The sequence below is a fragment of the Tachypleus tridentatus genome, chromosome 1 (genome assembly GCF_004210375.1).
Source record: "Tachypleus tridentatus isolate NWPU-2018 chromosome 1, ASM421037v1, whole genome shotgun sequence".
In the NCBI taxonomy this organism is placed as follows: Eukaryota; Metazoa; Arthropoda; class Merostomata; order Xiphosura; family Limulidae; genus Tachypleus; species Tachypleus tridentatus.
In genome coordinates, this window is record NC_134825.1 from 23047881 (window position 1) to 23068539 (window position 20659).

Sequence of the window (20659 nt, forward strand, 5' to 3'; positions counted from 1 at the left end):
ACAACAAAAAATAAAACGTTATTTACAGCACTGATGATGGTGACTGTGTCACCAAAACTATTAACTATAAGCACCTAATGAAACTTTATATTCCATTGTTTTGTGTTCTTTTGTTTATCTGCATATTGTGTATTTATATGAAACTACTGGCATGAAATGTACAATTAAGTAAACTGTTTTCACCGTAATCATTTGGTAAAAAGTAATTTAAGCACATAGATGAGAAATAAAACAAATAACTTAAACATTAGTCAAATCAATCCTGTTTAACAAACTTATTGATAGCGCCTAATATCGTAAGTCAATACAATCGGAACTTAAAATTTATAATGATTAGATTACACTGAAATATCATTTGGATATAATCTATGTTTCCAATAATATTTTATGAAATTTGTCCAGCGCTGAAAATTGAGGTTAGTACTAAGTCCATATACTAAGTTAACATATGCCAAACAATTCTCATAAATATAAAATATAATTAAAAATACATTCATAATACAAAACGATGTTTCGTGTGTATTAAACAACTGAACAAATGCTGTCAATGAAACTAGCTTCAAAACAAAAATGGAATATAACATAAAAAAACTAGTTATTCAGTCAGCTTAGGAAGTTTAGGCTAGTTCTACACCAATATATTAATTAAACAATGCTAAATTAGAGTGTATAGACCAGATTCATGTAAAAATACAATAGGCTAATGAAGTTGAATAAGAGAAATTCATTGTTCTTCAAAATAGGTTACCAGAAGCGAGGTAGTTAGAAACTAACTGAGAACAAATGTTCCCCGTTTGCCTCATTTATTCAGACTCATATTTCGAGTATAAGTTTGTTTGAGATAATCTAACAAGAGTCCAGAGTCGTTTATGGTTTAGGTATATTTGAAATTCTACTTTTTTAACACGTCTCCAGTTTCTAGCCACAACAGATAAATTAGAAAGAATAAGTGGTAAAACGAGCTAGCTGCAGTAACATGTTTTAATTACTGAACATTTTCCATAGTTCCGTGGTACTGATAAGTAAATATTCATAAAGTCCCAAATAAAATTTGAATATAATTTATTTATATATCTTCATTGTCATTTGTGAAAGAGAAAAACTGAAGATTTTTATTAATAATATTTATTTGTTTCATTCACAACATTCGTATTAAAAACATCTATTTAGGTATGGTTTTCCAATCGTCGAGCAAAATGGCGGCGAGAAGAAAAGCTTCGTAACCAAAGACGTGTAGTCGAACAACCAACAGGTACAACTGTGCTAGCACCACCTAACGGACGACTTCCAATTAATGGAACCTTTTATAACTCTATGTATCCATCACTAGGACAACCGATGGCTGGAATGGGAGATTCTTACAGGTTAGTCGAAATGCTACTTTTTTAACACATCTCTAATTTCTACCCACAATAGACAAATTAAAAAAAAGTAAATGGTAAAATGAACCATATGTTGTAACACGTCAACATTTAAAGTTCTTTTATCATAATTCAAGAACAAGCATATCAGATTAAAGCATCTATTATTGTGAAACACCTGTTAAACGTAGAGGTACTTCAGATGCAAGTAGGCTTGTGGTGGCCTAACTACTATCATTTGGCATTAATTTTTTTTAATTTCATTTGTTTCAAATTAAACTACAAGATGTTTAGGGCGCTAGACTCGTAATCTGAAGGTTGCGAATTCAAATTTACAGCCGTGTGGGCGTTGTAACGTTACGACCAGTCCCACTATTCTTTGGTAAAGGAGTAAACCACGTAGCGGTGGGTTGTGATGACCAGCTTTCTTCCCTCTAGTCTTACATGGCTAAATTCGGTACGGCTAGTGCAGATAGCTCTCGTGTAGCTTTGCGCACAATTACGAAACAGACAAACAAACAAATGTAAACGTAATTTTTGTTAACTAGTATTTCTACAGTTGTCTCTAAGAGTCCATTTGTGAAGTTTTTTTTTTAATATAGGCCCGGCATGGCCTAGCGTGTTAAGGCGTGCGACTCGTAATTTGAGGGTCGCGGGTTCGCATCCCCGCCGCACCAAACATGCTCGCCCTTTCAGCCGTGGGGGCGTTATAATATGACGGTCAATCTCACTATTCGTTGACAAAAGAGTAGCCCAAGAGTTGGCGGTGGGTGGTGATGACTAGCTGCTTTTCCATCTAGTCTTACACTGCTAAATTAGGGACGGCTAGCACAGATAGCCCTCGAGTAGTTTTGTGCGAAATTCAAAAATACAAACAAAACAAACAAATGCAAACACGTAATTTTTGTTAACTAGTGTTTCTACAGTTGTCTCTAAGAGTCCATTTGTCAAGTTCTTTTCAATATTTCTTTGTGATTAGAAACCGAACGAATTATTTGCTACGAGTACAGATTGTAGGCTGATGCATGCGAGTGGTTTGATTTGCCACGTGCCATAGTTATGACCTTTTTAGCACATCGAACATGGGTCACATGTTTACTCCTACTTGATGTATCTGAAGTTTTGTCCTGCGTTACTTCCTTTCAGCTCAGCTTAAGATCAAATCATAGTTGATACATGATGGCAAATCAAACTTCTTGTTGGCTTAGTATAAGTATTTAGGGTAACCCGGACCTTGAAGATATATTGTCTATAATTATTTTGCATCAAAAAACAGTACAACTGTTTGTCGATTAACAAAGACTATATATACCAAATTCTCCCTATATATAAGCCTCACCCAGATTATCGACTCCTTCACCGATTAAAAAGTTACGGTTCTTGTTCATTATTAAACACAAAACTACACAATGGGCTAACTGTGTTGTGCCCACTTCAAGTATCGAAACCCGGTTTTATTGCTGCAAGACGTATCGTTAAGTTACTAGGCAAGGGAGGGTCTTAGTTTATATCCAATATAAATAAGTTATGAATTAGGTAAAAGTAATTGTGTCTAATTTAATTATATTTAATTTTCGTACTGGTTAACAAACACTGACTATTAAATGTGTTATAATATTTAACTTAACTGTTAACTTAAATTAACGCTGTTCGGCCTGGTATGGCCAAGCGCGTTAAGGCGTGCGACTCGTAATCCGAGGGTCGCGGGTTTGCATCCCTGTCGCGCCAAACATGCTCGGCAACTATTATACTATTTTTCGTCTTTTAATTAATTAAATGTGATTTTGACAATGAATTTATGATTATGTGTGTGGTGTTTTAATAGTAATATTTCTGTTAAAACTACTTTATAAGTTTCTATCTTATTGGTAAATCGATTATAAAACTTTAAATTATTATTATTGACTTATAAGTGAAGAAAAACAAAAACCCGAAACTCTGTATGCAGATAGTAAGTATAAAAGAAACAGGTTGTTCCGTTGTCTGTTTTGTTTGATAGAAAATTGTGACTACGTCATAAAACTTTAGGCGCAATAGTTTACAAATGACTTCCTATTTTCGACTTCTAATTCCAATTAACTGACTACTTGTCAATCCTATATATTTACAGTGTACCACCACCATCCAGTATAGCACCAAATCATTGTGTGCAGCAACGTGATCCCACCTCTTACACCTACATGTTTCACGATCTGGGATCTTACTCACGATCATCTTGTACACCCAGTCAGTCAATTAACGGACACCCGTCTTACTCTGTTAATGGAGGAAGTACGCACGGTGCAGGTGAGTAAAAAACACTGTGATACACATATTCACAGAATACACACACTCACAGAATTAATTTTTTTTATTTGTGAAAATATGGCATAAACTTGAGTTTATATTGTTAATACTAATCTAAGTAAATATAAGTATCAGAAATTAGATTACATGAAAATAAAGTGTAATTACACTGCTGAGTGCCGAGAGGACAATGTTTGGATAAGACTAATTGTATATACAGTTTTATTAGAGTAGTATAGATGTGTTTTATACACAAGCTCATATATATATATATATATATATATATAGTAGTTTTTAACACGCAGTTCCTTATTATTCCAGGTGTAATTTCTCCAGGCGTGACCGTTCCTCTGCAGGTACCAAGTCAAGGTCCTGATCTCTCAATGGCTACAAATTATTGGCATCGTATTCAGTGACCTCAAACTTATAGAAACGACTACTATTCGTTAATTGTACCTTTAATGTTACAATAAAGCTTTGGTTAAGCTCGGCTATATAAAAAGCGTTTCTTTGAACAGTGGAATAAGGCTTTGACCAAATATGGTTACTGGGAAAGTATTCTTAAAGAGTGAAAAAAACAAACAAACAAAAATTGATGAAGTATTGTAACCGAAAGAACATTATTTAACAGTGAAACCGAAGTTTGACATAAGTCTGGCTACCACGAAAGCTTTTTCAAAAGTAAAAGCTTAAAAATTAAATCGATTCTATACAGAATATAAATAAATATTTCATTCCATCTTCAAAGTTTTACTGAATAGCACACGACACTTTTGCAATCGTTTACGCTTTGACAATGATGGAAACTTTTAATCAAGTCTCACTAATGGATAGTTGAAGTTTGAAAATACATTCTTCTCACAGATAACAGTCTCATGAAAATGTAGTTTTTATTGTTTAAATCTTATGATTACGGATATTTATCCTTATATTTCTGCAGATATACATCTTGACAGATAGAGCACGGTTACTGCATTTTTCGTAAGAACAGAATTAAAACTGAATATTAGTAGACATCGTCTACTACTGATACGAACAAACACTGTTTTTTCAGCGATATGTTTGTGAAAGTGGAATTGAAGCCTCATCAGTTTTCACTATCTTCATTCGATCGCAAATTTAGCCTAATATGTGATGGAGTTGTGAACTAGTTGTGCTTTCTTACAGCAGAACATTATGTGAATCAAGTATTACTGCTATTTAAAAATACTGGAATGTTTTGTCGAAAAATTTAAAAACAAACTGAGTAGATAATAATGTCATTACGCGTTTAATGTGTGCCGTTTCATACATCCGTATTTACCAAATAAGGAACGAACAGCAGCCTGAAACCCGAAGTTGGACGATTTTAATTATTATTAAAGAAGAACAAACATTACCTGAAGTTTTTTCAAGGTGATACGGTTTGTTTTTGTTGAACGTTTCCGTGACAAAAATGTAATTCTTTGCCGGATACTGTTTGAAATATTTGTGATGTGAAACAAAACGACACAAAACTTGAAAAAAATGTAAGTAGGGTTACTGAAATAAGTGAGGGGTGTATTTGTTGGTTTTGGTCCACGTCTCTGTTTGCCTTCATATAGAGAGAAATAATTTCTGAAGCACCAAAGTTATCGTAAAGTAGCTGATCACTGTTGAAGTTGGTGAAACTAAAACTCGCAACATTTTCTGTCACATGAGTTTTAATTTCATTTTGCGTTGTTTGTTAAATATTTTTAAGTTTTGTTCATAATGGTTAATGAAAATACTATATAGCATCAGTGCACATAATTTGATAAGTTTTTCTACATTTTCTAATATGGTTCTGCCACTTTTGTGTTTATGTGAGCAGATTTAAAGTTAAATATCTTAAAAATGACAATTTGTGGCCTAAAGTGACTGGATACATAGATCTTTCCTCCTTCCTGATATTACATTTGTTCAAGATAACGGATATTTCCGATAAATCTCTTTTTTCAAAAGAAAACTAAATTAAATTATTATTTTAGAAGTATGTATTATATGCTTTCGATCATATCTAATATCTCCTATAATTAACAAGTACCATTTTAAAGCAATATTCTTTTTTCGTATTTTACAGATTAAATTAGAATTTTAAAATTATCTAACGTATTTACGTAATTTAGTAAGTTTACTTTTCGTATCATGAACCATAAGTAATTTGTCTGAGAGTAATTTCATCTCAATTGAAATAAACATATATGCATTTCTTTTGGTACTAACCGATTCTATATAATTGGATACGTTAAATAAATATTATCACTGTATCGATAACTAACTGAAACTGAAGACATTATAGAAACTATGGAAGAAATACTTACATACCTGACTATTGAAGGCAAAACTTTGAACCTCTTTCGACAAGAAGTGAATAACTATCTTGCTTTTGAACAGAAATTCAAGTATTTAACTAATACTATCACTTATGTTTTTATCTCACGTAGCAGTCATGTGCAGTTTGGTTTTGACATTAGAAAAACGAAAAATGTCACATCTCATAAATTGTCAGTTAAAAAGGTTTTATGAATTAAGATATTCATTCAAACAATGAAGTATATAATATTTTTTAGTTACGATGTTTGTTCAAACAATAAATAAGTATATGAATATTTCTGTGTTCTTTGACATGAATTAGCTGCTGTTTTGAACTCAATACATATAAATAACTACCTTATTTTAATTTATTATCTTCAATATTGACACTACCATTTGCACCTTAACGACGAATATTTGGGTTGAAGAGCGATCGATAAGACTCACGTCGCGATTGTTCTAGAGAAATGTATAGCCAATGGTTGTCAACCTTTTAAGCATACAAAAATGTGACCTCATTTCGATGACAAATGATTCACCTATGTAAAAGTACATATGAAATTTTGTGAGAAATCTGTACGTGATGGAGAAAAATGGATATCATTTTCAGATTCAGCGTATAGGAATTACCGTATAATATGTAAATATTTCAAGACAATAAAACCATTGCAAGGCTGTGTAATCTGCGATTATTTATGTTATATTATGGAATTAAACATAAGAAACAAAAGCAGGCAATGTAAAATCGAACGGAACAAATAATTAATTATCCATGATGTTTGAATATTTTGTAGAATCTCAAAAAAGTAGATACATAACAGCTGTAAGAAACCAGTTAACCGAAGAAATAGCGTTATATTTCCAAAAAGCACTCTCATTATCGGTTTCTAATGTTTCATCAAAATATGTAACACTTTCCTTCTCTACAAAGCGTTATATCGTCCTACACGTAAATACTATTAAGGATCAAGCAGATTTTGAATGGCTGATATTAAGGATCAAGCAGATTTTGAATGGCTGATATCTGATCTAAGTTTAATCCTTGTTATTTATGCTTCAATATCGCCTGTCTAAACTTTGGACGTACTAAAAATGTTGTAATTCTTTCTATTATTAAACATGTTCTTTCGAAGTATTCGATAAACTGTTTGTTTTGTTTGTTTTTGAATTTTGCACAAAGCTACGCTAAGACTATCTGCGCTAGCCGTCTCTAATTTAGCAGTAAGACTAGAGGGAAAGCAGCTAGTCATCACCAACCACCGTCAACTCTTGGCCTACTCTTTTACCAACGAAAAGTGGGATTAACCGTCACATTATAAAGACCCCACAGCTGAAAGAGCGAGCATGTTTAGTGCGAGAGGTATTCGAACCCACTACCCTATTATAATTTGATAAATATACAAATAATAATGCAAAGTTTAGTCCATTTAATAATTAAAGGGACACGCAGCGTTGATAATATTCACAAAAAGTACGAAAATTATTTGTATGTCTGTCGTTAGCCACAGGCACGGACGAATTTGGCAAGACAATGACGAATAATATATGTCTACCATTTTATCATAATCCAATCATTTTTGACTGATTTATTGAGCAAAAATACCGTGAGAAAATTGGTACCCATGTTTCTTATGATTTTAGTGCTTGATATAGACGATCGGGAAACTAATCACTTCTAAGTTGAATCATATACCAAATCTATACCAAAATTCTTCCAAATCGATTCAGCCAATTTCGAGAACTCCTGCAGAAGAACACGTACACACACATAGGGATGAAATATAACCTTCGTCACCTTCCACTACAAAACTAATATTATTTTATTTCTTTGAAAGTATGTTTGCTTGTAGGCCTAATTCACAGTAAACTAATAAAATCATTTCACTTACTTTTGAAGTTACCTCATACATATCTCGGTTGTTTGTTGGGAACACAAACTCAGTATTCAGAAAACTGAACTGTAGGCAAGCTGACACCCAGTAATGGGTGAAATCAATTACAGGCTCGCTAACTAAACAACCAGTCATCTAATGTAACAGATTCACAACCAGACATCTAATGTAACAGATTCACAACCAGATATCTAATGTAACAGATTCACAAATTAATATATGCATACTCGCTTTTATATGGTTCAAGTTATACTAACCAAACAACCAGACATCTAATGTAACAGATTCACAAATTAATATATGCATACTCGCTTTTATATGGTTCAAGTTCTACTAACTAAACAACCAGTCATCTAATGTAACAGATTCACAAGTTAATGAATGCACACTCGCTTTTTATATGGTTCAAGTTCTTCTCTAAAGTTAAAGAAGTGATTAAGCTACATTCCCATTGACATTAAAAAGATATTCTACAACATTTCCCTCTCTAGATTGTAAATTTCGTTAAACAGCCCTGTTACACAGAGAAAACAGTTATTCACTATACTCAATTTTCTATAATTAACAATAAAGTAACTTTTAATAATTAAATGCGAAACAAAACAAACAAAATACTCTTTTTTTACTCATTTATTTTCCATAAATTGTCTAACCACTAAATTATTTTTATCTTTCTTGTCTATGTCTTATGGTAAAAAGGCGGAATGACCTCTTTTCTTTTATTAACATTTGTCTTCTTGTCAGGTAGAAGATGAAGGTTCTATCTTTCTTGACACTTTAGAAGTGGTCCCCCGCTAGTACAGCGGTAAGTCTACGGATTTACAACGCTAAAATAAGGGGTTGGATTCCCCTCGGTTGATTCAGCAGATAGCCCAATGTGGCTTTGCTGTAAGAAAACACCCACACATCAGAAGTGATGCAGAAATCTCAAGCTCTTCAGAGGTTGATTTATCTTTGGCAAGTTCTAGTCTTCTTTGAAGTCAACAGACGTACTGCCGAAGAATAGGCTTAATGCTTGTAACGGTTCTTTAGGCTTAGTTAAAATTCAGCTTGGAGTGAGCTTTTAAGACAAATTATATACATTGTTTTATTTAATAAATACAGTCTAAAAACTAGTTAGTTATCAAAATTTGGCTTAGCAGCGTTAACAACAGGTTACTGGTACTTAATCGCAGTATTGAGTACTTATTGTATTTCTAAGAGTTAAGCGTTCCCAGTTTGCTAGGTGCGATAGGTACAATGCATGGGTTTTATTTAGGAACTATAGAGTACTGTGCACTTTTAAAAAAGCTAGTGGTGAAGATGTTTAATTTACACGTAGAATTTGCAGGTTGGAGGAAAGATGGAAGCTATCATAATTAAAGTTGAGAAATATATAAATAGGAGTATAAAGTGTGAGAAATGAGAACAGGACTTCAACTGGGGCTTAAGTTTCTACATGCAAGGAAGTCATCAACTAAGTTTAACAATGATATTCAGGAAATTAGAGAGAGTAGTATTACGATTAAAAGTAGAGAACGTAATTGTAAAGAACCTATTCTACTGAGAAACAGATTTCAGCTATTGACTTATGTAGACGAGGAGCTATTGGAGGGAGGAAAAGTGTAAGGATTAGAGAACAATATCGATTACAAACTTACTGTAATTATAGTTATAGGTGATTCCTTGACACAGCGTGTAGGTAGAATGGTCTGCGAGATAAACAGAGAGAAGAGAGATGATTATACTACTATGTCCTTGACACAGCGTGTAGGTAGAATGGTCTGTGAGATAAACTACTATGGGACACTGGTGGAAGACATAACTGTCAGAGCAACGGATAAAATGAAAGGGACTGGCAACGATACATTTCTTGTTGTGTAGGTAGGAGCTAATGATATATGGAAAGTAAACCAGGGGAGCTAATTAATCATTCTACAAAATAAAGATGAATGGCATAATTTAATTTTTTCAGGAATGCTTCCAAAAATGATTGTGGAAATGAAATTTTGAGTAGGTCTCTAGAATTAAATGTTAGGCTGAAATCAATAGGTAAGGATGAGCAGGTTACCTAGTTGGACTTGTGGGATCAGTTGAGTGAGAAAAAGGAACTTTATGAAATGGATTTTTTACACTTAAGCAGGAAAGGGTCTTAATGTTTGCAAGGGTTATTAACTCAGCTGCATGGGATATATAGTGGTGAGAGCAAAGATAAACTAAATAAAACAAACTTTTGATGCAGAGAAAAGCTTAGCATAGGAAATCAGTATAAAAGTAGTTATAACAATAGGCTTAGTTGTTACTATTTTAATGCTATAAATATATCAAATAAAAAGATGACTTTAGGGTACTGGTAGGAATAAAATATTTTGGCAAAATGGGAATAACTAAAACGTGGTTAAAGGTAGATGATTTTGACGAAAGAAATTTCTTTGAAATACGTGATATAGGTTATCTAAGAGGAACAGAGTAGTAAATAAAGTGGCAGGAGTTGCTCTATATATAAAGTGTGAGCTACATCCTATTGTAGCTGAGATTATGAAAGGATATTAGTAAGGAGATGGAATCCATTTGGGTTTCTGTTATTGGATAGCAAGGAGAAAAGCTCTTAATATGGAATTTGTTTCAGATCACCCGACGAAACTGATGAAATTAGTAACAAACTTTACAGTGAAATTAAAATTTCAGCTGTTAATGAAGTCATAATTGTGGTTGATTATGGAACAAACAATGAGGAAGAAAAGTTTCTAGAAACTGTCCAGGATGGATTTCTACACCAAGTGGTCGAGAAACCTACTAGAAATAATGCTATTTTAGATCTATTATTAACTTCTAATATAGAAATAGTTGAGAGGGTGGAAATTGGGTATGATCATTGCTGTATTAAAAGCAAAGTTTAAAGGTATATAACAAGAATTATCTGTTATAAATTGAGCAGTTGATTAATTTAGAGACAATGAGGAAATGTGGAAGATTTTTAATGAAGCATTTTCAATATTCAAAGCAAATAAATATATCACTTTCAGAAATGAAAGATTATTCACCAAGAAAAACAGGTTGTTTCACAAAGAGTATAAAGATAAAATTAAAGGTAATCATCACAAATTTAAGAAATGTAAATTGACTTTTATTATAGAAGTTTAACAGAAAAATATAAAATTAACAGTAGGAAAGTTTTTAGGTATAAATAAATGCTAGGATTAGAATAGGACCCTTGAAGGATAACAAAGGAAGGCTTGCACCTAATGATTATTAAATGGCTAAGTTATTAATTTTTTTTTTTTTCAGTTTTCACTGATGATGGTGACTTAAGCAGCATTCCTCATCTTGAACAAATGATAGATGAAAACAAAGTTAAACAAGACAACTGCATAAATTTTGAGCTTGTTAAAATAAAAATGGGAGGTTTAAAGAAGGATAAATCTCCTGGGCCAGGTAATATTTCTAATTTTCAAGGAGGTATAGAATTGGATAGAGGAGTCATTTGCCACCATTTGTTTCAATCCTTGAATAGTGGACAACATAATGGAAATTGGTTAATGACATTCCTATCTTCAGTGGAGGTAAAAGAATTTGTTCCAGTAATTATAGGCTAATTAGTCGGACATCAGTTGTGGAAAACGCTTTGGAAAGTCTGATAAAAGATACTTTGCAAAACCATTTAACAAAGTTTAGAATTTTATCGGATAGTCAACATATTTTCACTGAGAGAAAATCTTGTCTTACAAATCTTTTAACATTATTTGGAAATGCTACTGCATATGTGGGTGAGGGTAATAGAATAGATTTAGTGTATCTGGGTTTTCAGAAAACGTTTGAGAAAGTACCACATAGGTGTGGAGGAATAGTTAGATTGACTTGATGGAAGAAAGCAGAGGTTGTTATAAATAGAGTTTGGTCAAACTGGTTTAATGTCACATGTGGGGTACCTAAGGAGTTAGTCTTAAGACCGTTGCTCTTCTTGATTTCCATTAATGATATAGATGAAGAAATGATCAATAAATTACTTGAATTTGCTGATAATATCAAAGTATTGAGTGTTGATGGTTGTTAAGAAGATGCTGCTGCTTTAGAAAAGGATTTAGCTTATTTAGTGAGTTGGGCAAATAAATGATAGATGGGCTTTAATTGTGATAAATTCAAAGTATTGCATTTAGATTATGATAATTTCAATTATAAATGTAGGCTGGATGGGAATAATCTTAACAGTGTCATGAAAGAAAAGGATCTTGATGTTATGGTTGACCAATATTTTAAACCTTCCAAGCAGTATGTTGTTGCAAGTTGTAAAGCAAATAGGATATTAGGTTCTATCTTTAGAAATGTTGAACGCAAGTCTAAAGTGGTTATAATTTCAGTGGCTATATCACTCGTTAGGCCATATTTAGACTACTGTGTCCAGTCTTTGGTAAGATATTGACTTGTTGAAATAGGTTAAAAGAAGGGATATTTCAATGGCATCCAGGATGGATGTCATATGAAGATAGACTAAGATTCTTAAAATTGTCTTCACTAGAATCTGATTGAAGTGTTTAAAATTGTAAAAAGAATCGATAATATTGGTACATCAACATTTGTCATACGTAACAATGAGAAATATGTAACTAGAGGACACAATACATAGATTTAGGTAAGGTGAAGCTCTCTTCAGTTAAGACAGTTTTATTTTTCTAATAGGGTGATTAATCTATGGAATGGGTTGCTTTAAGATGTTGTGGAGGCAGTAAGTATGAGTGTGTTTAAAAGAAAACCTGGCAGATATATTAACGATAATGGTTGGTTTTAATGTTTTTATTTATTTAATAGTTTTAATTTGGCTTAGAGGATGGGACAGCTAAGAGGGACCAACATGTCTCTTGTTGTCCCTTAAACATTGTGTTATGTTAAGTAAATCATGACGAATCATCTCTGTGTCTTTCAACATTTTATAACTCACCTCATTGATTATATCACTACAATATAGAACATATCCCAAAATCTACTTAACTTTGTGATTAAATCGTGTTTAGCAACAATATTTTACAGTGATATCATGTCACATGATATAAATTCAGTGCTATCAGCATTTACATTAAAGCGACTGTTTACTTTATCACTAACTGCTTTTAAGCCTGTCTTTGGTAAAATAATACATGGTATTATTGGTGTTGCCCTCCAGTAGCTCAGCGGACTTACAACGCTTAAAACCGGGTTTCGATACCCGTGGTTGGTAGAGCAGAGATAGCCCATTGTGTAAATTTGTGCTTAATTCTAAACAACAGTAATTATTGGTGTTCTTAGTCTCATTTTGTACTCTTTTTAAGTCTCTGCTGAATAATTATCCTCATGGTATGAATACAGAAAGACCACTTACACTTTCAGTTCTCTTCCAAACATCAGTAATTCTGTCGTGTTGCCTACAACTTCGTATATCGTTGTTCAATAATTCACGAGTAGAATATTTTGACCTTGAATCATCTATTGTTCATCCACATTAATGGCTAATTGAGTTAAAAATGCATTGCATCTGCTCATCATTCTACGAAGAGAAGGATGAAGGCTGGTTTTACTAATTACAATTATTTAGCACATTTTTACAAACAAGGGAGCTTTCATCATGAACTTCTATAAACATTTCACAATGTTAAGAATCCTATGTATCTCACAATCATCGTGTTTGCAAACAAAATCAAACAAAATTGGAGGTTATCACAAATATGGAACTTTATAGTAACTTAAGTTATTGACTGTGGATGTTTATTAATGGAATTAGACAAATTTCTAACTTCACTATTATTGAAACGAGGTCACTTTTTTGCATTAAAAATTGTCTATTTAATCAGTAATAATGAATATACTTGAATTAGAATACCTACAGCTCATCTTACTGCTGGCGTACATCTTTGACATTAACTATTTTTTCAAATAGTGCTTCTGTATTTGCAATTACAATATCAAGCAGCATATTTAATGTCACCCTCTCTGTTTTCTGTATAAATTATCATCATTTGCAGTGTGTTACACTGTTATGCTCACCATCATTCTATTAGCAGCAAATACGTTAGCTCATAAGAAGATGGCTCATTACCGTTCACATGATTTAAGCCAATTCTGTAGAAATTTCTGGCATTTATCAAGGAAAAAAAAACCGTGTATCTTGTGTTTTCTTTATACCAAAATCTCTAGCTATTGGGTGATTATAGAGGTTAGAAAGTGTTTCTGTTATAGTTACTGTAGAAATAATAACTAAAGTTACAATTTATATCCATCTCTGTCTTACCATTTTTCACCTAACAAGCGTTATAATAATAATAATAATAATAATAATAATAATAATAATAATCCGAAGGTGCTCATCATATCTCTTTTATTTCGATGGTGTGGTTTGTTTGTTTTGAATTTCGTGCAAAGCTACACTAGGGCTATCTGCGCTAGCCGTCCCTAATTTAGCAGTGTAATACTAGAGGAAATGCATTTGTTCATTATCAACTTTTCCTCACAAAGATTGAAAGTTATAGAAATGAATCGAGACTTGAACAACAATCAATAGTTCTTTATGAGTTACTCAGCACTATCTCTGTGTAGAAGGCATTACTTTGCGATTTCAAATCAGTTGCCAGCAGTTGTCTTATTTTGTTTTTACAATATCTCGTGTAGAAAACAGGCTATGGTGACGTTCTCTCGCCACGTGTAATTTCTATGGCATTGACAATTTATGGACACAATATTGATTGGGTCTCCAAACACCTTTGTCAAGTGACCAGTTTTCCCAAGAGACTCATTTATTGACGTGACACTTCAAACTTCTTGTAATTAAACATGATATTTCCTTTCTTTAATTTATCTAGTGCTTTTTAGATCATCTCAGGCATAAGGAGAACTTCCCCAAGTGTAATAATATCATCTAAATAGATCAGTATGATATTATAAGACAAGCCGGAGAGAACACATTTCATTTAGCGTTAAATTTTTTTACATGAAATGCATTATTAAATTGATAAAACAACAAGTTTCCAAAACATTTTTGTTGACTCATGCTTGACTATATCAGTTTTCAGATCATGTGTTGAAAAGGCATTTTACCCTGATAAAATAGCAAAAATACACATTACTTTTGGTTGATATCTTGGTTCTCTAAAGCCTTGTAATCTGCAACATTTGTTCTTTGATAGTTCCCTATGTGTTAAATGTATATTTCTCGTATAGCCTCCAATGTTCCATTCAGAACTGATTAGGAATTTGTTGAGTTTATAGCTTCAAAACATATTTATTATTGAAATCCATGAGAGACCTTCCAAGAATTAATTCATCAGGAGAAGATCGAATGTTTGGTTTCATGAAACACTAGTATTAAAATGTATCTCAGAACGGCTGGTATGGGTATTAATACTTTTACTGATAAGGAGAGAACAACGTTTCGACCTTTCTAGGTCACTTTCAGGTTAAGAAATAAAGGATTTGAATTGACCATTGATAGACACCTGTTTCAGGGACGAGAGTATAAACGGATGCAGGTGGATATCAGGTTATTAATTGGTATAGGTATAAAGATGTTCCTTTATATTGATTTAATTTTGGTTTTAGTTGCTGTATAAGTAGGGCTTCTCTGATTTTGTGTTTGTTTATATGAACATATTTTTATTTCAAGTGGGTTTCTCGTTATGAAGAAATACCAGAATAGAGTTGTTTTTATACAATTGTGGAATGAGTATTATGCTTCTTTATTTTATAATGATTCCTCGCTTTATGTTTAGTGGGAGTTTTCAACCCTAGGGGTTGTAACTGTCACGTAATTCACGGATATGTTCTGATCTGTGAGTGAGAAACTATTTAAAACGAGTTTAACCTCACACTCTTGTTTTTATATGGAGTCTATTCCTAATATACACTTTCTTTCAGTGTCTGCCCGGCATAGCCAGGTGGGTTAAGGCGTTCGACTCGTAACCCGAGAGTCACGGGATCGAATCCCCGTTGCACAAAACATGCTCGCCCTTTCAACCGTGGGGGCGTTATAATGTGACGGTCAATTTCACTATTCGTTGGTAAAAGAGTAGCCCAAGAGTTGGCGGTGGGTGGTGATGACTAGCTGTTTTTCCTCTAGTCTTACACTGCTAAAATTAGGAACGGCCAGCGCAGATAGCCCTTGAGTTGCTTTGCGCAAAATTCAAAACAAACAAACAAGCCTAACAACGAACGGATGATATGGATAAGGTACAGGTTTAAATTTTTTCCTCATGTTTCTAACCTGTCCTTTAAAATGCTGGTTATCGAAATGACAAAGTTTCATGCCTTTCAAAAACAACGCGTATGATGTTATTTTTTGCAATAAAAAATTCTCTTTCAATCAATAAAGAATTAAACAATTAAAAAAACGCAAACTGCTAAAATAAATTATTCAAACTATGGATAATTTTGTTTCTTTATACAAGCTATACTTTACAGTTTAATTTAAATAAATTATTCATTTAAAACAAAGTTTAACAAATGCTGCTTATAACTTATAAAATGTGTGTAGGTTACCAGTGTCTATTTAAAGAAGAAAAAATCTTAAAACAAGTACAACTTTAACATAATGCGATGTGTATTGGTTTAAATGCAGTCAGTAGCTATGGTGTAGTAATAATTTATACGTTTTTATCATATTAATTACACTCTTTCTTTTAATATGTAAATATTGATATGACGAAAACAAACTTATGTAGGGAAGTAGATGCCGAAATAAGAGTAACACAACAAAAACTATACATTTTTGCTTATGATGTCATTATTATATTGTGCTGGATATTTGCCTACATACTTTCCGTAGAGATACAGCAAGTTGGCTCTTTCCATCTTGAGGCTCGGCATGGCCAGGTGGGTTAAGACGTGCGACTCGTAATCTGAGGATTTCGGGTTCGCATCTCGGTAGCACCAAACATGCTCGCCCTTTCAGCCGTGGGGGCGTTATATAGTTACGGTCAATCCCACTATTCGTTGGTAAAAGAGTAGCCCAAGAGTTGGCGGTGGGTGGTGATGACTAGCTGCCTTCCCTCTAGTCTCACACTGCTAAATTAGGGATGGCTAGCGCAGATAGCCCTCGAGTAGCTTTGCGCGAAATTAAAAAAAAAAAATTTCCATCTTTATTTATGTATAAATAAACTACAAACTTTCTGACGTGCTTCTACATTGGATGATTTAATATTTCTCATTTTTGTATCACACTACCTTCTATATGTTTTAATTTAGTATTAAAGGTTTTTTTAACGTTAAGGAACTTTGTTAAACATTTATGTTCAAAACAACATTACCTCCATTAATCATTGCGTACTTTCAATTTAGTTTACTGTGCCGGCAGCCGTCATAAAATGGGTGTGTGTGTGTTTTTCTTATAGCAAAGCCACATCGGGCTATCTGCTGAACTACCAAGGAAATCGAACCCCCGATTTTAGCGTTACAAGACCGTCGACATACCGCTGTACTAGCGAAGGGCTTGTCATAGAATATCCAGTACCTTCATCCATCTATTTTTAAATTTTGTCTGTGTAGCGTTACACAAACCTGGAGAAATATTGTAGGCAGATTTGTTTCACACTGTAATTAATTATATCACCCAGGTTATTGAAGTGCAAGTTTACTCATGATATTATCAAACATATCTTAAATCGGTATAGTATTCAATAGGTTACTCTATAGTATTCAATAGGTTACTCTACAGTATTCAATAGGTTACTCTATAGTATTCAATAGGTTACTCTACAGTATTCAATAGGTTACTCTATAGTATTCAATAGGTTACTCTACAGTATTCAATAGGTTACTCTAAAGTATTCAATAGGTTACTCTACAGTATTCAATAGGTTACTCTATAGTATTCAACAGGTTACTCTATAGTATTCAATAGGTTACTCTACAGTATTCAATAGGTTACTCTATAGTATTCAATAGGTTACTCTACAGTATTCAATAGGTTACTCTATAGTATTCAATAGGTTACTCTACAGTATTCAATAGGTTACTCTATAGTATTCAATAGGTTACTCTACAGTATTCAATAGGTTACTCTATAGTATTCAATACGTTACTCTACAGTATTCAACAGGTTACTCTGTTGTATTCAATAGGTTACTCTACCAGGTTTTCGTTTCTATGGTAAACATTTTATTCCACGCATATAATATGCAAGAAAATAAACTTATTTCATTAAAAAATCACCTGTCATTTACTAAACAATTGACATTGATTGAAATTATTATGTAAGGAGTCAATGATTATAAAATTTAAATATTACAGGCGACTTCCAGTGTGTTATATGAAAACAACTGTATCAGAGTAAAGTCACATGCCTGTATTTTACACTGTGGTTGACTGGTATCCAAGTGTGGATTTCATCTTAGTCAGTAGTGTTCAACATATTTATAGCATTTGATTCACAAAGAGCTTTATAAGGGTTGTTTGGACCAGCGTTTTCTGATTTTAAGCTGATAACCTAGAAGTTTTTGTTTGTTTGTTCTCAATTTCTCGCAAAGCTACACCAGAGCTATCTGCGCAAACCGTCCCTAATTTAGCATTATAAGAGTAGAGGGAAGGCAGCTACTCATTACCACCCACCGCAAACTCTTGGAATACTCTTTTACTAACGAATAGTGAGATTGAATGTCACCTATAACGCCCTCACGGCTAAAAGGGCAAGCACGTTTGGTGTAACGAGAATTCGAGCTCGCGACCCTCAGATTACGAATCTAGTGCCTTAACCACCTAGCCATGCCAGGCCTCTCCTAACCTACAAGTAAAGGAGCTTGTTAACAACATTCACCACCAAACCTTGCGCTTCTGTTGTTGAATTGTAGGATTCTACTTCACACGTATAGTACAGACTGCGTTTTGGGGGCAATGGATCGTGAATCTGATGTTCAAAGAGTGGCTAATTATTAAATCACGTCCAATCCACACAAAATTAATGACATCCTCACTGTATAAAAATAAAAGCAGAGTCAAATCCATCATGCCATTCCATTAGAAACAAGTCCTCGTAGCGAATCATCTTCTACCAAGGCAGTGGTCTCAAAAATGCAGCAGATATGGAGAAATGATACTCGGAAATGAAACGAGGTGATAGAAATATTCGCAGTCATGGTTAGGTCCGCAGATTGTCCTGTTAGGTAGCATATGACGACAGAGAAAGTGAAAAGTAACCAAAGAAACGTGGAAGAATTGTAGAATAATTCAGAACACATGGAGCAACATTTGACATTTTTTCTTTGAGAAACTTACGATGGTATAAAAACCAAGGCGTAAGTCTTTGTTTAAAATAAGTACAACGTTTCATACACCTTTTCTTTTGTCTTTTATGTTTTCCTTGTTACCTATACTCTACCCGCGAAAGGTATTGAAACCCGGATTCTAGGATCGTAAATCTACATACATATCGCTGTACCACGGGGTAGCTGCTTATCTAGAATCTTTGTACAAAGATATTCCTGTACATAATGACAATGTGATTGTATTTCTATCAATTACGCATATAACAGACCCACTGGACCATTTTTAAAACCGGGTGGCCTAGATGTTACCATGCACGGACTATGAATCCATGAGTTCGTGGTTATATCACTACATAAGCGCGCTCGTACTCTGGAACTGTGACTACATTATAATATTAGCGACAAAATTCCACAATTCAGTCGGGCAAGAGTAGCACAAGAGGTAGTGGTGGGTGTTGTTGACTAGCTACTTTCTTTCCTAGTAATCTATCAGTTCTGATTTAGAAACGACTGTGTAACTTCACGCAAACTAAAATTTTAAAGTATCTTTCATTTCTACTTCTAAAAGACCAAAGAAGACGACAAGAAGGAAGCATCTTGATAAAATTCGGTCGTGAACAGTTTCAAATAACAGAACAAGCGAAAAGGGGAAGTCAGTTTTTAAAGGAAGTGGCTATAGTGATTATCAGCTGGAGGCACTACGTGTGTGGGAAACCGGCAAGACAGTTGACAGGTTTACTTAGTAGGCCTAATCAGAACATTCCTATCTGCTGACACTACCTTCTGATGCTGTAGATTTCTTCTTATTACCTGTATTAGGAAAAGATAATGGAAAGTAGTTTTGCATTACCTATAGTTATAAAACATGGAACCAGGCTTTAAGCTTTATCAAACTATTAAGTATATTTTTCTCTGCTACACTTTTCAATAGCGAAGTTAAGCTTTACAACAAATCAGCTGTAGTTTCAACGTCATAGTAATGTAGAATAAAATGGGAATAGAACTCTATTAACAGAATATTTTTAAACAACTAACAATTTTCTACCTTTTTTAGAATTATCGCTTTAATCGCCTTACTTAGTACGTCTTTCTATGTTTCTTAATCTTGTATCCATAATAAACTGTAGTCAAGTTTGGAGTTAAATTGTAGCTAGTCTTTTGTTGTTGTGTTTTTGGCTACTAGATTGCACACGCTACAAATATAACAGATGTCATTTATTTAAAAAATACCCGATGTCTGATGTCGCTGCACCTACAGCTGACATTTTCGTTATACACAAAAACAAGAAGTTATCAAGTAGGAAATTAAAAGCGAAAATCACCGTTAAAAATGGACGTTTTGAATGGAAATAAAGTTGAAAAATATATCTTGGAAATATCTAACTGTAGTAACAGTTTGGGTATTGGTTGTTGATTCGTTGAAAAGATTTTAGTGCAAGATGCATTTTAACAAACATGTTTGGTTTGCTTCTTTGTGTTGAGCACAGTTAGTATTTATACTAAATAGAAATAAAAGTTTATAAAAATATACGCTGAAAATACATAACTGTAGTAACTGTTTTAGTATTGAATGATGATTATGTTAAAGGGTTTTATTGCAAAAATGCAT

The 20659-nt window shown here is 33.4% G+C and overlaps 2 protein-coding genes across 3 annotated transcripts in view; both read left to right on the forward strand.

Moving 5' to 3' along the window:
* LOC143244487 (paired box protein Pax-6-like) overlaps nucleotides 1-4149 on the forward strand; it is a 53621-nt gene extending 49472 nt beyond the window's left edge. For both annotated transcript variants that reach the window (XM_076489263.1, XM_076489275.1), the window contains exons 7-9: nucleotides 1171-1364; nucleotides 3472-3647; nucleotides 3969-4149. In XM_076489263.1, coding sequence (XP_076345378.1) covers nucleotides 1171-1364; nucleotides 3472-3647; nucleotides 3969-4063 — 465 coding nt within the window. In that variant the 3' untranslated portion in view covers nucleotides 4064-4149. The remainder of the gene's footprint in view (nucleotides 1-1170; nucleotides 1365-3471; nucleotides 3648-3968) is intronic.
* Nucleotides 4150-9253: 5104 nt separating this feature from the next.
* LOC143232214 (uncharacterized) overlaps nucleotides 9254-20659 on the forward strand; it is a 105811-nt gene continuing 94405 nt past the window's right edge. The window contains exons 1-2 of the mRNA XM_076467376.1: nucleotides 9254-9456; nucleotides 9807-9883. Of these exons, the coding sequence (XP_076323491.1) occupies nucleotides 9254-9456; nucleotides 9807-9883 (280 nt within the window). The remainder of the gene's footprint in view (nucleotides 9457-9806; nucleotides 9884-20659) is intronic.